The 17,864-nt window shown below is 43.0% G+C and overlaps 1 protein-coding gene across 2 annotated transcripts; it reads right to left on the bottom strand.

Annotated features, from left to right (window-relative positions):
• Positions 1–367: 367 nt before the first annotated feature.
• On the bottom strand, positions 368–17,858 carry LOC135339381 (membrane-associated phosphatidylinositol transfer protein 2-like). Of its 2 annotated transcripts, none has more exons than XM_064535455.1 (23): positions 17,699–17,858; positions 17,415–17,508; positions 16,201–16,488; positions 15,662–15,710; positions 15,234–15,397; positions 14,757–14,921; positions 14,099–14,573; positions 13,821–13,913; positions 13,153–13,350; positions 12,801–13,036; positions 12,262–12,510; positions 11,925–12,068; positions 11,590–11,773; positions 11,392–11,538; positions 11,024–11,179; positions 10,422–10,597; positions 8,861–8,980; positions 8,680–8,799; positions 8,472–8,620; positions 8,210–8,359; positions 7,237–7,423; positions 1,044–1,181; positions 368–690 (listed from the first exon to the last, which is right to left on the bottom strand). In XM_064535455.1, the coding sequence occupies exons 2-23, from the start codon at positions 17,490–17,492 to the stop codon at positions 457–459; spliced, it is 3,900 nt and encodes a 1,299-aa protein (XP_064391525.1). In that variant the 5' UTR covers positions 17,493–17,508; positions 17,699–17,858; the 3' UTR covers positions 368–456. The 2 variants fall into 2 exon arrangements, with proteins under 2 accessions (XP_064391525.1, XP_064391526.1); XM_064535456.1 differs by having other exon boundaries at positions 17,415–17,522; positions 17,699–17,843.
• Positions 17,859–17,864: the final 6 nt, after the last annotated feature.

Raw genomic sequence — 17,864 nt, 5'->3', positions numbered from 1 at the left:
GATCTGATTAAAGCTTGTTAGCCCCTCCCACCTTACACATGAAAATTATTACCAGAGCCTGTAGTTTCAACATCAATTTACAAGTGCAAAAACTTGAACATTCTGCCTGCAGTACATGTGTTAATAGCTTGTACACTGTTGCAAGCAGCATTGAGCAAAAGTACTAGCACACACGCATGCACACACACGTATATGTGTGCAGCACGCATCATGCAGAAAATACTGCTGGAAGATATGTAACTTATACCTTACATAGACGGCAATCAAAATAATAGCTATGCATTAGTAAATATTAGGGGGCATCTCTAACATTAAAATAAGAGTAACAGTACGTCCGATTACTTAGTCTCATGAATTCAGTATTACGCACAGTTGGATGAAAGTTTTGCAATTTAACTCACAACTCTGTGAGACCTGATATAAAAATCTATATAAGTAATAATTATAAACGAAGACTTAAACAGTTGTTTCTGATTTTAGTAATTTAGAAGTCTCTAATGACATGCTTAGATGCTTGTGTCTTGTGTCTCTGTCTCCACTCGACTTCTTTGAAGACTTTCTTTTGACCTCTGTACTCTTTGGGACACCTGGCAGCACAAAGCAGATGTCACCAATCAGATTGCGAGCATCGTAGCTAGCCGGCCGGGGGTCAAGGGTCGACAGGTGTGAACCAAAGCCATCCAGCAAATACTGCATGGAGAAAAACAATGTCATACATTTTTAGAACTATATATATGTACATGTAATTATCGCTTCAATATGTAAATTGTAATCATATAGGTATAGAAAGTTATATTCACTGGTAATGTCTACTGGTTGCACACAATAAATCAAAGAGAAGTTGCATACATTAACAATAGAGTGTTGAAAGCAGTGCATGTATGCAACTGACATGCATGGACATGCATGCCAGAAATAATGCTCTTGCATTCCAAAACCAGGTCAGAGCAACAAACAGAGAGTTTTGTTACACATCACTGCCATTATCACCAATCAACACGTTCCCTATTGAATCTGATGCTGTAACCCACACACACACTTACTTGGCAGTTGGAGACGCTGGGGTTCTTTGAAGCTCTTCTATTCCCATGGATATAGATCTGGTCCGACTGCAGGCCCAGCTCCATGAATCCCGCTAGATGCCTCTGAGAGCCGTACGCAACGTGGATTATCAGCTTCGCCTGTTGAGGGAGGGGGTATCTCATAAAAAACAGAACAACAATTATAGAATGGAAGAATTGTCTTTGTTGCATGGTACATGCATGATAACATGTACAGAGGCAGTACACACTATACACACTATACACATTAATCACACACATATTAAATTCTGACACTTCATTGATACTGCAGATGTGGTTTGATATCAAGGTAAATGGAACCAGAGAGAGTCCATGCAGTGGACAACTAATATCCTAGGGCAGACACTTAAAATATTGACCACTGCAAATTTAAATTTGCCGCCTTGCACACTTGTAGATCTATATCCCTGTTATTACAGAAAGCAAAGGTTGGCGGGCAACTGACAAGAAACTATGTCTCTATATTCCTCAGAAAATCATCCAGAACACAAAACATGCATACCAAGTGAATATCGTTCACCTTCAGTACATAGACTAGGTGACTACACACTAGTACATATAAATGCATTCTTATAGCGAGAACATAATTATGATATTTAAGCGGCTACAACATGCAATTGAAAATAAACTGTAGACCAAACCACAAGCTATCTCATTTGGATAAGACTCATGAAAGACTAATGAAATCACAACTAGACCTTCTGGTGTTGATAAGGTGATGTTTATTTCAGAATGAAAAGTGTTATCACGGCCGGTTTGTTTTGAAAACATAGCCTTGTATTTGTACACAGCCCCACTAGTCGACACTCGAGCAAAAATGCGTCAAATGCGTCAAATAAAAGTGTTCCTCTACTTGTGAGCATGCATCACAGCAAAGTCAAGTGCCTGCTAAAAGCGACACACTGTATTTTACAAGTATACACCCTTTAAAGTGTCTGTTGACATTGGACACAAGCGGTAAAAATACACATTAATTTTGGGAAACAATCAGTTTTCGTGATCAACCGAAGTACAGAGTGTTTATACGTGTTTACGTACGCTACACTTATGTTCATCAGGCTCGCATCAACAGAGCACTGATAGACTACATACAGACAGTATACACAGACTTTAGTACAAGCAGCTATATATATAGCGCATGCATGCTCCGTCCCTAGCTTCCTTCATTCTATTGATCTCGCTCGTTCGAAATATACAAGTTCAACATAATCTTCAATGTTGGTTTTCACGCTCATTTCTGAGCCATATAGAAACCTAAAATGCACGTGCACACACAAATCATGCAGAGCCTGAAATTATCAATTCATAAGTACACACGACTATGTTATTATTTGTACCCATTTTCCTTGATTCAATAATTGTGTCACCTCACCAGAGAGGCAGGTGGTTCCTTGGGCCACAGAAAGCAAAGCAAAGACACCTCGGCTACGAATACTTTCATTTCGTTTAAACAAGCAGGAAATTCTACTTCATACACACAGCCATGCTGAGGGTGTCTAGAAAAACAGTTTTCTTTGGACGTGCTGACTTTATATTGGCTTGGAAAACGTTTTCTTATTTTCAGAAAAGCACACAAGGCATACACACCTGTGTTATTGAAGCTAGAAGATGGGTCAAAGGGAAAGGACTTCAGTGTACAAGAGTTAGCTGAGTAAATTCAACTCAAGAGCTGGCAAACAAAGTTTTGGAGTATATGTTGAATCAGGCAACGGCTAGATAAACACCTATTTGGGCAGTGGAATAACATTGGGTGGCCTAAGACAATATGCAGCTATATCTATAACAGTGTATACAGTGTGTGTGTGTGTGGGCGGGGCGGGTAGTGCGTACATTGCCATCCGATGGCGGGGTATAGGATCGAGTAGCCGCAAGCTAGGTCATCACTATAGCTGTCTCTATACAACACATCCTGTAAGTTGTACAATCATTACAACAACTAAGGTAGCGATCAACTAAATACATACGCCTAAGGGCATAGTATACATGCCAACAGTATTTTAGAAGCCCCTGGAGCAAACTGAGACCTTATACTGAGGAATCAACAGACAATGGGCTTCAAAACTATACACTATACAGACAACAGGGGGGGGGGGGGGGGGTACACTCACACTAGCTATAAATTATATATAGTGAGTACATACATAGATCCACAATGCATGGTCATACAGTCAATCGAGCTGGTTACATTTTCAACACAGTGACACACACACAGCGCTTTAGGGGGGGGTACACACACACACACACACAGTGCTTTAGGGGGGGGTACACACACACACACACAGCGCTTTAGGGGGGCACACACACACACACACACACAGCGCTTTAGGGGGGCACGTGTTGTATAGCCAAGAGATCTACTGGAGGAAGTTAGACAACAAAGGGAATGCAATCAATGGAACACAGTAGGTGCTCTGTCAGTTCTTCAGTGTTGTAAATATTGATTAACACTTCGGGGTAGAAATGTCAGTCAACCAACCTCATGCATGTAACCATATGCCTCAGGCTATAGGACAGACTCTTTAACAGGATGTTCGTAATGCATACAAGCATGTCTGCTAAAATGCTATATATGGTATGCTGGTACATATATACTTGTTCTAGGAATATTTCAAGCACCTATGTCAGTGTGATTTTCAGTGGTGCACATGGAATGCTCCATTCCTATAGTTCGCTACAGTATTCAGTAACTTGGCCTTCTTAGAAGCTACACTGCATGCATGCGCTACTCACACTCTGTCCTTTCAGTGTTGTGGAATATGGTAACCAATTGAAACTACTCGTCCAATTCCTATGATATTATGAGATGGTATATCGATCCACCAATATTCAGTTTTGCATTGCTGCTACAGTTACATACATACAAAAGCTGGTCTTACGTATGCAGCTAACTGTATCACACATTATGTATACTGGCCGGCGCCGCCAATAAGAAAATGTGGTAAAAGAGCTGCCCTCTAAAATGCCCCACTTCCAACATGATTGTTAGTTTTCAGTTTTGACTGATCAATTTCCTACGTCTAAAATAAATATTATACAGAAAGGACATACCCTTAATTAAAATGCACAGAACCTGTTAAAATAAGCCCCTCCCCCTAAACTTCCTATATCTATATAGCTATAGGGACATTTCGATGGTAACACCAAATGGTCTCTGGAGAAATTATGGGCTAAAACGAATGACAATGTATAAATTGGGCCATTTGGAAGGAATGCAATCAATGGCCACATGAAAGAGGCCTGGAGGAACCCATGAAAGCTCGGCCTTCCTTCCTCAAGGTGCCAGGTGTTCCATTGGGCACTCCTCTGACTTCTCCCCCAAGGCATTCTCTCTCAGTTCCTCTCACAGTTATAGGTCCATAGCTACCATGATATAGCTATATACCATGATAGCTTTACCATGCATGACAGGGCAGCTATGTAGATAAAAGTAGGCCTTCTATCTAACAACTCTGTTCCTTATCTAACAGGATGGAACTAAATTAAGCTGTCAAAAGTTAAAGCTGCATCAGGTTAATTAACACACAGCATTAGCCTTTGCCATGACTGGACAGATTTTGGCCTGCATATTAAATTTAGGTTTACTATCAATTTATAATAAGAGATATGGTTTGAAATTGAATAGCCTAGACTCAAGACAGTGCACGCTAATTAGCTAGAGCTAGAATGCCTGTACACATCCTGGTGCAATACGAAGATATCACTAGCATCTCACTGACAGTGTGTTTTGAGTGCAGATATTTAATGAAGTTGAGATCATGGGACAATACAATTCCACTAAAATTGCTTTTCTGAGAAAGGTCAGGTCAGGTCAGGTCCTACAGGCTTAGCTGGCTATACCAGTTTCTATTATTGCAGCATCCAGCAGCACACTCACATCCTGACCCATAGGACACCACCTACCCCATCATGTTTGTGTCTACCTCATAAACACCTAGGGGAGCTAATCATGGAGGCCATTGTCTCCAGCCCTGCCTGCATGTGTGGAGTATATACACCACATTGCATGCATGGGAAGCTCAGAGAAAGGTTGAGTCATAAAGGGAACCATGCAGCAGCACAGGGAATATACAGATACTGCTATAAGGTATCAGTTGTACGGTATACCGTTCCTATAGAGAGGTACCCATAGCAACAACTACTGCGCTTTATTGAACAACTGACCATGTGTAATGACAGTCACATGCAGTGATGGCTAATGGGGAGAGGCTTTGAGCACAGCATGGGAATCATGTTAGGACAAGGTAGATTTCTATCAAGCATAAATTAATGGCCTTTTGACAAAAAGAGTGTTATCAATGAACTGGCATGAATTAAATAGTTTTGTGGGAGAGATCAAAGATTTTGGACAGCCACACATGAAATTAATGAAACACTATCCAAACAGCATAAACACACATGGAAGAAAATACCATCCATGACCTGAGTCACGGGTTGTTTATCCTCCTTGGGTCATGGAGTGCATACACTCCCGGGGATAATTATACAGACAGAGCTAGTACAAATGCATGCAGGCTAGGATATAGAGTCAGGTAATGAAGGAACACCATAAATATATATAGGAACACCCTATATATATATATTTCTTGTGCACTGCTAAACACCTGTATGTAGGATAGGGAGGGAGGGACACATAATAAGTAACAGCTTTGAAGAATACTGTCTCACAGTGGGTAGAGCTAACTAACCAAAGGCATGGTTAAAGGTAACTAACTAGCCTTTGGTTAGTCTGCCTGGGGCCAGTCCCACTCCCCCAGACATAACAAGAACTGTAACAGCCATAACCATGGCATTATCTCCTCAGGGGCTTTGTAGAGGCCCTTGATTGAGTGTCTGTTGGTAACACAACACTAAGCTATTTGCAATTAGCAATTAACAATACAAACAGCATCCCTTTACATATACATTTTCTGTAGTTGATTAGCGATGGAAGTGTGGACGGAAGTGTGTCTTAAGAAGGCTTGTCTATAACCAGCTATAGTAAGAAGAGACCCTCTCTCATTGATAGCTAGCGGCCTATGCATGTGATAGCTATGCATGGTGGTTTGGAAGACCCTATACAAACTGAACGCTAATGCAAATACTCTAATGCAGATTCAGCACTCTAGTATAGCGGTTGATGCGAAGGAAGGAACTATAGGCCAAGTCATGATCGTGAGGACCTAAGAGTATGGGAGGCTGACTGCATGAGGGGGTGGGTGAGAAGTAGGATGAAAGGAATCGTGAATATCTCCAGAGAGAGTGAATGACATTTAGGAACAAAACAACAAACAACAACAGAATAATTATATACCACACACACACCACACCACACCCACCCACCCACCCACCCACACGCACACACACACCCACACACACACACATCCCCACGCACACGTACACACACATAAAACGTACACACACATAAACCACACCCAGAAGCCACGCACACACATGTAGAGATCTCTGGGGTGGAGTCTGAATCCATCATTCAACGGACAACATAATGAGGCTTATCAAACAATACTGTTCCTACCATGCAAACATCACTAATGGGACAATACAGTATAGCGGGTAATTTTGTATAGTACCTAATTAAGTATTCTAAATAGCTCAGGATGGTGACGTAGAACCTATTGCCACTCGCAGTTTTAATTTTCATATGATGGTCTACAATACGAAAAATACCACCATGCAACAGTAGCAGATAGCAGCACAAAGTTGTTTGGTTAAGCACCCACTTAATGGTTACAGTTGTAATAACAATCTCACTCTCTCTCCAAGATAGGGTGTGAGCGTGTGGTGTGTGGTGTGTGGGACCACTCAGTGTGGTGTGTGGGTGTGGTGTGTGGGACCACTCACACAGCCGCCACATCAAGGTGGGCATACAAACTACCAGTGTCCACAATACACACTCACACAATACACACTCACCACACTTATGGTCTTGATAGACTCTCAATAATTTGCAGTTTATACAAATGCATTATAATATCCTCCTCAGCTTGAGTCTGCGCATGGCCCCGCCTACTACCACGCCCTACTTGATGAGATTTTATGTAATACCCTGACTACCTCCCACTCGTTAAACGGGCTCATTTACTTCTCGTAATGTTATGTAACAAAGCATAAGACAATTATTGGAATAAGGATGACTCGTTATTATTCCCCCGCCCACCTCTTTAATTAGCCTGGCGAGGTACATTGTCTTGAAAGTTTGCGAGTCGGTTGGTGAGAGAGAGTCTGCACACGCGACTACACCCAGTGGGAAGCGATGGGCACCCAAGAACGACAAGATGTGCTCCTTCTGAATCAGTGGACGACCGGTGATGTAGATGGGTAGATAGCCGCGCTCTTGCCAACGTCTGTGTGGGTGTGTGTGGGTGTGGTGGAAGGAGGTTAGATCTTGCAAAATTTTCACTTAGTCTAGTGCCAGGCATGCAAATATCCAGGAGTAGCATTAATGCTGGTGAGAAACCTTTTGAGGATTACACAAAAGGTTGCACGAATTCACACACAGTCAGCATGACATCACACACACACTACTGAGAAGTCGTCCATAGAGTACAGGTGCATAGTACAAGAACCCATACAAGCGCCTGGTTACAGCTACCAGCTAGACAAAAATAGAGTGGCCTTTATGTAACCGCTGTTAATGCCCATGGGAAAATACAAGACCTATAGCAACTGATGGGATACTGTGGGTTAACCATTTGATAGAAAAGCCATTTCAAGCATCCCAGACTGGAATTGGTCCTTTGAAGTGCTAGTGTGGGACCATAATTGAGTCTAATACAATAATGAATTTGGAAGTTTTCTGGCTAAAGTTGTTGACAAGCTCTCACACTATTTGTACTATCAAAACTTTACTAGCTAGCTGCAAATATCAACAAGAACTCTAAAGCCTTGACAGCTAATGGTGGAATATTGGTACCATTATATGAACAGAATCATTAACACAGATAACCCCATACCTTCCACGATTAGACTCACACACACACTTTGTGAAAAGACGAGATTGAAACAGGCTGGTATAATTTGAAACCTCTAAAACTTATTTAGCTCGATCGTTTCACACTCCACACAAATAACAACCTACTACGTACTTTATGAAGCTCAATTACATCATCTTATCTGCCCACCCCCCTCACCGTGCGGTTGCCACGGCGCCCTGCTTGACCCGCATGTCCTTGGCACTGAGTGAGAAGTTAGAAGCGAGTGCTCCATCTACGCTGAACACTGCCCCCTCAGTGTGGGGCGGGACTACAAACAAGTTACACGAGGCCGTTGTGTGATCACCTCTGCAACGAGAGAAAAATACGTTACTTTCTTATAATTAGAGAGAAAAATATAGTATAGTACTTACAATAGTTATACGTCATTTGATGCTATACAATACTAAGAGTGACTCACTTGACTAGGAACTTGACGGGATACACGCCCACTGGGTGTGGTTTATCCTCGGACAACGAGAGTACCAGCTTGCCGTGTTTGTCCGTCTGCCCACCCCCACATAGTTCCCAGCGAGGGGTCGGCATCTGGACGAGAACGTGAAGCTCCACCTACAAAGTACGAAAGAAATGATAACACACATGGTGGTGGTGGTGGTTTGAACTCCCACCTCTTCCTTGCACAGCGAGGTTACTGCCAGTGGGCCGTACTGGAACTTGGCTGTGAAGGAGGGGGGTGGGCCAGAGTCTACAGATAGCACGTCAGAGACACGATGATTGGGGCTCAAGCGCTGCAGGAGGGGGTGGTGTGTGTATAAGCCACACCCACTATCTAAGTGAGCGCTTGCTTACATTGATCTTCATGTTGGTGGTTCGTCTGTTCCAGCGATGGACTCTCTCTTGAGGGATGAAGGGAATCAGCTCCTTATCATTAGCAGTCTGCTTCAGGGACACGCTGTCATGACGGAGCACCTGGGGGCGGGGCAAGTGGGTGTGGCTAATGGGCTGTGAAATTACATAAATGCTTGAAGCTCACAACTAAACACTGCATGAGTATTGTAGCATGCTAGAATAAATAGCAGTGTTTATTTAGCATACATATAGAGAAAGGTTATAATTTTTATGGAAGAAGAATTTACTCGTGTGGTTTTAATTTAGATGGTATAGCCAAGTGGTCTTAACCCACACACAGTTAATGGCATAGCTAGAAACCAAACTGCCACAGGCAACAATTATATGTACAGTAAGACTTCCTGTTTGTTGTTTGTTGTTTGTTGTTTCTTTGTTTGTTGATATCAATAGAACACTGTGATAAGCTAGGTGAGACATGCCAAGAGGTTGCTACGATACAGTTATTAGGATGTAAGTATCCAGGATATGGTACCTATTAGTATAGGTTGTCATAGTCTAGCATATCTATTATGGCAGCAGATCACAGACATGACCTCTAGCATGATCACACACATGAAATCAATTAGATTGTGGCGGCCCAAGTACTGTTGCATAGTCTGGCCGTAGTTTAGGTCCAAGGTAGCTAGCCCAGGGTATAGCTAGCCGAGTGGTGTAAAAGCCGTGAGGGGGGGGAGGGGGGCACACTGGTCTAACTCCTTGACCCTATTATCTAGAGGGGAGCACACTGGTCTAACTGTATATCCTACGTAACTATGACAAAAAATCCCAGATTTTTTACTCAGATAATTCAAAGCATTGACGTTCAAACAATTATCATCCTACCCCATCCCACACTTGCAGCCTCTTAATAATAATAAAAATTAAACACACACATTCTGATAAATTAATTGCTCTCTTACATAAGAGAATGCAAAACACACATCCAAACGATATCATGATATCATAGCCCTTCAAACTGTCTTTGATCGTGTCCAATCAAAGCAACTCAATATAATCACGTCTCTTTCGCTAGCGTAGAATATACAAACCCATGGTCGATGATGCGTGTCCCTTGCATAACTGTGGTCAGATGTCAAGCACCCAAAAAATATGACACCAATCGTACTCATTAATTACAAATTATCCACTTAGAAACGAAAACATATGACGTTAGAAATCTGAGCTGCTGGAATGAAACACATACGTATGTACACGTGTATCATATTCAAGGTCAGAGGTCAGAGGTAATTGGTGGGTATAGCAGGTCAAGTACTGTAAGTCTAGACTCTATAATAATTATGGTAGGTAACAACATGTTTACAGATGTGATGACCCTTTACAACACACACAGTATCAAACTTCCTGTTAACTGGGAAAACCTCAAGCTATAAACATAATAATGTGTTATTAACAGCTCTTAAAGCTCCAATTAAAAAACTACAATCCAAATGGCAATGATCATATCACCAATTGATTTCTGAAAAGCTACAGACTAGCAAAAGTAGCCATCCCGCCCCCTCACCTGTCGTAGCATGAACGAGACCATTTCCTTCGTCTCCCAATAACGAGAGTGGATGATGTGTGAGAATGCGGCCTGAGGGAGGAGGTTGAATCCCTCTGAGCCCTGAGGGGACTCCAAGATGTAGTCAATACGACCACCGTCCGCCTGTGACCACCACGTCGAGAACGGTTTCAGCTCTGTACGTCATGTGATAAAGAGAGAACGGTTATTATTACGATACTAAAGTTATGGATATGTACCACTATCCCTCGTGTGACTATAACTGGATCCAATTTAAAAAATTTTAAGATTTTCTGAAAGCTTAGAAAAAGGCCTTTCAAATGGTACCATCAAAGTTCATATTTGGGAGATGACAGAATTTGCTAATTTTGGCCAAATACCATGGATTATAGCCCATGGTCCAAGGCCGAAAAATGACAAATTATGGCCCCAACGAAATTGTGGATTAAACCACATCATTTGAAAGGTATCTTTCTAAGCTTTCAGAATATCATAAAATTGTTGAAATTGGATCAATATTTGGACATGAAATACTACAATACAATGTTCGTTTGCTGTAATAAAATTTTCACAATAATAGAAATGAATTTTTGTAACCCCACCTTTTCCAGTATTCCGATTGGACGTCAGACTGTCACTGGAGGGGTACTTGGTGAGCCCAGGCCCCGCCCACTGCGGAGGAAACAGCGTCTGTGTACTACCAAACAACTGAGGATGTTGCACAATCGTGTCAAGCAAAGAGTTGGCCTTTGCCATACCTGAGAGGGGAGAGGGGGCGTATGGTGTGTGTGTGGGGTGTGTGTGTGTGTGTGTGACATACGTGCTTCTGTATCTTAGACAAGGCTCAAAAGTGTAGAAATCAATTACAATACCAATTAAGCCACTCTTTTCTCTCTCCGAAAAAAAATTAAATGGAAGCACTATTTTCGCTGGCCTAACTTGATGTGACACAATCAATTAAATATTTGACCTGTAGGATAGAGATGATAAGGTGGGAGGGGCACGGGAGTCACATGACCAAACCGTGTGTCTAGTAGCGGCTCCACACGAGAGGCCATCGGATCAACATCATAGAACAGGTTGTAGAATGCAGTGCAGCTGGGGGAGGGCGGAGGCTCTGTGGGGGGTGGGGCAGTTCATTAGGGGGGGTCTTATGCATAGGACATACCATGTGCGTCTTTCTTGCACTTTGACCTCCGACTACCAAGTACGAGTCCGAGTGGCGACCCAAAAGCAAAGAAGTGAGTAACATCGAACATGAACCCTGACCCCATCTCGTCCGTCACATTGATAGAGGTGGTTGATGACGAGAGGCTACTAGTGCTAAGAGGACGTGGCCTAGCAGACGCTTCCTGTCCGATACAAGCATACACAAAATCACAGTATGGAGGATACAAAGAATGAAAAGATATTCTACAGGTACTCAAAAACAGGATCCTCGCAATATAAATTTGTTTTGAGATTCGCTGTTATTATACATCATCTGTAATTGATAGGACGTACCTTGCTGTCCGGGGAAGGTGAGCTGTGAGGGGAGTGTGATGTGTGGAGTGGGCGGTCAGGGGACGGGGAGTTATGTGGTGACAGGTGTGAGGTAAGAATATCGTAGGCCACAACTGACCCCATACAGTCAGCCAGTAGACACACCTGGACGAGACGAGGGGGTCAATAATACCGTATATCAGCGGGTATATTTTGAGGGTATAACTGTTTGCGGTTTTCGCTGATTAAGCATGTACCGCGAACATTTATACCCACGAATTAGTATCTGCAAAAAGGCGAAAATTCAATCCACGAATGGTCTTTTCGTGACATTTTAATGGTACACTATTAAACTCACTTGTCCGCTGAAATGTTCTCCTTCTTTTGAGTGTAGAAACTTGTTATACGCATTGTTAGCAGTTGTCGTGACAACAGCCAGCTTCTCGGCGTAACCATAGTGATTAGTGGCCAACAGAGGGACAGCCCCCACTGGAAGGTGGGCGGGGCAATCACGCAGCGTTTCCATGAACGACGAGGGGGTAGAGTCCTTTAAAGTCCGTGAGGATCGTCTCTGGTCAGTCGAGTGTGAGACAGGAGTGGAGTGGACCTGTGTGAGGGGGTGGGGTGTGTGAGGGGGTGGGGGGTGATATCGTATAGCAGGTAATTTTCGTATAAACTACCCAAGTAAATATTTCACAATCTAAATATTCGTATAGCTTAGGATAGTGACGTTGAATCGCGGTTTTCATTTTCATCTGATGCTCTACAATACGAAATTTCCATCATACGAAAATAACTTGCTATACGGTGGCTATAATTATGTCAAAATTAACACAAGCATTCAGTAGCTTAATTATCACATGATGTGTTTAAATCAGATAACAACTAAGCACACACCTGACTGAGTAGCTCGAGGGCCTGACAACACACGTCCACGCAGGGCACTATCCTGAGAGCCACTCTTCCCACGGCCGAGGGGAAGTGGAGACCGAGGAGGTTTGTAAAGTTATCGTGCAGGGTTTGGAAGTCTATGTCTTTACTGATGGTGTCTTTACGTGAGTCGAGGGCAGAGCCTCCATGGAAGACAAGGAAGAGGATGTCAGCTGATGAGGGCTTCACTAAACCCCCGTGGTCTGTGGGGGGTAGGATATATGATTGGAAGCTGCGATAGTGATGGCCCCCCACATATACCTTGCACGTAGGGGTCCTCTCACCCACCCACACACGTTATGACCCCCCACACACATACCTTGCACGTAGGGGGTCCCAATATCATCTCCTGCACAGTCCAGTGATTTGGCCTTCCCTGTGACCCTCAGTTGAGGTAAACTTTGACCTTTCATCACCCCAGTGACAGGTAGTGCAGTAAAGCTAGCTGTTAGTCGAGTCTTGAGCTCCAAGCTCTTAAAGTGGGTGCTCCGATCAGGCAGAGCGTCCTCGCCAGGAGCTGGGGATATTTAGTAACAAAATTAGAGGCCATAGATCTATCTCAATCGTGTGTGTATAGACATAAGCAGATCACATTTTTAAGGTGCCAATCTTTTATATATGTATTTTGAGAGTACTAGAGTTGGTTCTGTAACTAGAGTTCTGGTGGTTCAAATTCAATGATTTTACGATATTCTGAAAGCTTAGAAGGAGTCCGTTCATATGGTATGCTCAATTCTCAAATTTAGAACAGTTCATCATTTCCCATTTTCAAAAAAAGACCATGCATGGTCAAAAACAAAAACATGCCAACATGTCAAAAACAGGTCCAAAATAAACTTTTGATTTTAAGGCACCATCTTAACGAGCTCGTTGTAAGCTTTCAGAAAATCATAAAATTAACGTTTTTGGACTAACGGAACTAAAGTTATGACCATTCAAAGATGCTTTCATTTAACATTGGTATAATTATATTTTGAGAGTACTCACCGTGTGTGGTTGATATGCGGGGAGATTCGACCTTTGGACCCCCTGCACTGCTCTCATCGTCGTCAGAGACGGCCTCCTCATCACTGATCTGCTCTGTGAGGGGTAAAAAAAATCAACTTATTATCATCACAACCAACCAGAGAGGTCAATAGCAGAAACTAAATTGTTTGTTCCAGTTAAATAGATTTTCTAATTCAAATGCTCCCCCCTCCTACCCCCTCCTACCACACACTCTCAACCCTCCCACTCCCCACCCACCACACCCCACACACCCTTACCTCTGGCATCAAAGAACTCGCTATCAGACTCCTCGGACATTGCTATCTGATCAAACGCCCACTCATGCCGCGATGAGTACATTGATCCATCATCACTCTCATACTCTATTGTGGAGGACAGTCTCGGCTCAGCCTTGGGGGAGGGGTCACCACGCCCACCTTTGTCCTCTGACCCCAGCCGTACAAACGATCGTTGACTGGTGTCCGATTGACGTCGAAAGCGTCTGATTTTAGAGGTCCGTCTAGACTTGAAGGAGGCATGCGCCCTTTGACCTATGTCCTTTGACCTCTCACTGTCTTGGGATAACTGTTTAGTGTCATTCTCCGCCATTACATTTGTGGTAGAGTCACTTTCCTCGAGGGTGGTGGTCTCCTCGGTAACGGTGGTGTCATCTTTGTTTCCATCGCCATCGTCTTCTTCTTCTTTGAAGACAGCATCGGGAGGTAAGCGTCCGAGATTCTTCTGTAGTATAAACTGTGGAGGGGTACATGGACAATATCATTAATGATGGTTGCATTTTATTATCTATTTTAACATTGCGATAGGTAAAATAATGCGTAATACAAGGTAAGATCGTCAAAGCTGGATAAAACATCGTATAACTTTGCAATAATATCATCATTATGTACGTCAGTGATATAAGCATACACATGATACCTGTGTTTCTCTTTCTAGCCTCCTGATATCGGCTATGGTAAGTCCCACCCACTCATCTTGCCACGCCCACGCTTGACGATGAGCACGCAACATGACCCTACGTAGACCATAGTCATGAACAAACCGCTCCACCTTGGACTGCAGACCCCAGTACCGGAACTCAACCTGTATACATGGGACATGGGACATGGGAACGAAATGAAGCAACATACGACACTCTTTAATAGCTAATAAGCAGCGAAAGTAATACCGTATTACTACCGAGCATCAGACATCATGTATGCAAACTTTGCGAGCCATGATTCTTGTCAGAATGTAATACTCAAATATTAAAGGGTCAAATTTTCTGCTGATTCTGGTAATACGTAATACAGTAGACAATCAAAGCTTAAGAGAAAATGGGGGTGAAATCACTTGAGGATCCATTACCTACGTTGCAACTATACGACACTGGTCCATGTAGGTACTCATAGCTACCTTGATGAGCTTGTATGCGCACATAATGACACCTCCGGGAGGGTTGGAGATCCAGTCAGACTTGAGGTGCCCTCGTCCGGTCTTGCTGCTGGTGTAGTGGGCGGGGTCTTCCTCTCTCTTGTAGTCCTTGTCTCCAAGCTCGTTGTTGACTATATCTATCACATCTGTGTGGGGGGGGGGGCAGGCATATTGTGTGGGGGGGGCGGGGTATATCTCAGGAGTATATAACCACACTTGGTAACTCAATAGATATCTGGACTCTCAAAATACATAGCGGCATCTTTGAACGGCCAAAACTTTAGTTCTGTAGTTTATTTGCACATTATATTATAATCTGAGCAGTTCTCTAAAAACTACAGAATGCATATTTCGGCTTTGAAATTGGTTGTTCTAAACTCAAGTTACGTAACTATGGCAACATGACTCACCAAGCTCCCTGTTTCTCAGCTCTGATGGTGACATTTTGAACATGTTCTCCTGGGGATGGGGTCAAAGGTCAATAATAATGAGACTGATAGCACATACACAGTAAGCTAGTGATCTAACAGTGCACAAGCATAGCGATGCTTATAGAGGGGCTTGAGTGGAAGCAGCTGTATACTAATATACACACGACTGCACAGTATCTATGACATACCATCTGAAGCACCTCTTGATTACACTGTTGACATTAGCCACCCACCACCCACCCACCACCCATTATATATACACTATCCATACGCACACTGTTGACATTAGCCACCCACCACCCACCCACCACCCACTATATATACACTATCCATACGCACACTGTTGACATTAGCCACCCACCACCCACCCACCCACCACCCATTATATATACACTATACATACGCACACTGTTGACATATACGCCCACCCACCACTGTTGACATTACCACCCACCACTATAATTATAAGTTGAAATTAGCCACCCACCACACACAATGCACACCGCCCACACACACACCTGTGACCCATCATCTTGCACAAAGTAGGTCTCCACTTCCAATGAAAACTTCTCCACAAAGGGGACCTTGAAGATAGTCTTAGTGTAAGGGTAAGCATTCCACGACTCCTCATGAACCTCTAGAGCAGTCTTTGGAGCAATCCCTCTGAACCAGCTAGGTAAGTGACGTCCTATATGGTATACCTTGTATGTGTACTGGCCTGACCCATTGGGTCCATCAGTGTATGGATGGTTCTCAAGGATCTCCACAGCACTGTCATGTCCTTCACTCTCCTCTCTGCTCTTTTTCTGTGGAGGGGGAGAGGGGGGTTTATTGTAAGCTTCATGCAATCCAAACATTCAAACGACGTGTACACTAGAAACTTCACTTACTCAAGGCTGCATAGCCCATAATAATTACGCAAATTGAAAGCAAGCATTGATTTGAGTAACCCATCTAATAGGGCTGCCAAAGAGCTACTAAATAAACGTTTTAGTTTAAAATTTCAACTACAGTTATGGAAGCTAGCTAACAAAACTGATAAATCATCAAAGCTCTACCAGGGCCTAATAGCTGTGTGAACTCACTCCAGCAGATTGTAGCTATGTGCACTAGCGTACACACACAGAGAGAGCAGGCCAATGGAGGGAGGCTGAGATCAAAGCACATTCATCTACTCTTGCTGGCATACATGCACAACTTGCAATCAGCCCTAGAAATAGAATTGGAACTAGAATCTCCACTAAGGAAAATTTTCACAGCTATTCCTATCAGAGAACACCACCAATTTACGGGAATGAATAAACACACAGTACTAGCTGGGTGTTAGCTTAGTAACAGACACCCACCAAATAGCGCTATGAATGTCACCCATTCTGCTAAAACTAAACTGAAAGTAGAGAACAACAACATGTTACTTAATGCCTGGGGGATTACTGTACACTGATGATGTGGCTGATAACAGCCTCCCTGAGCTAGCTCACACTGTTTCCCAACCACCTCTTGGGGTCTAGCTCATGTATCTACACATACACCACTCTAGACTAGGTCAAGGGGTACATTGATATACTGGTTGCATGCTCTAAGCCACACACACTCACACACACACACCTTGTATTGAGCTGATACGATTTTACCATTTCAATTGAGCTACAAGCTAGGTCACCATGCTTGTACAAGTTACAACCGTTATTCCTACTGGACCTAGCAACCGGACACTGAGCCCTATACTGACCTGAATCATATAGAGTTGGGCAATCCTGTACTCTTCCACTGACAGGGGCAACGGAATGTGGTATTCTTTGATCAACATCTCCGATCACAACCACCTGAGACGAACCAGCTAGTTCAGTGGGTGCAACGACTTTGTACCATATAATTATTATTATTATTAAAGCGTAGTTGTTATGTTTATTGTGAATTTGTCCTGTTACTTACTTTACTTTATATAATTAAGCTACAAACATATACATTACATGTTATTTACAAGCTAGCTAGCTAGCTCGGTTGGAAACATACCTATACGATCTCCTAGAAGCTTCAGCAAGAGGCACACTCGCTCGGGTTCAACTGTATATGATATGACTGGCTATTGCAGTAAACATTTAGTGCTCTAGCTAGCTAGTGTATTTTTCAGCTTTTACAAGCAATTAGCTGTACAATCGTAATTATAGCCTCAACACAC

This window comes from Halichondria panicea, chromosome 8 (genome assembly GCF_963675165.1).
Source record: "Halichondria panicea chromosome 8, odHalPani1.1, whole genome shotgun sequence".
NCBI classification, from domain to species: domain Eukaryota; kingdom Metazoa; phylum Porifera; class Demospongiae; order Suberitida; family Halichondriidae; genus Halichondria; species Halichondria panicea.
Note: the sequence above shows the minus strand (reverse complement) of the source record. Positions and strands in the feature narration are given on the sequence as shown.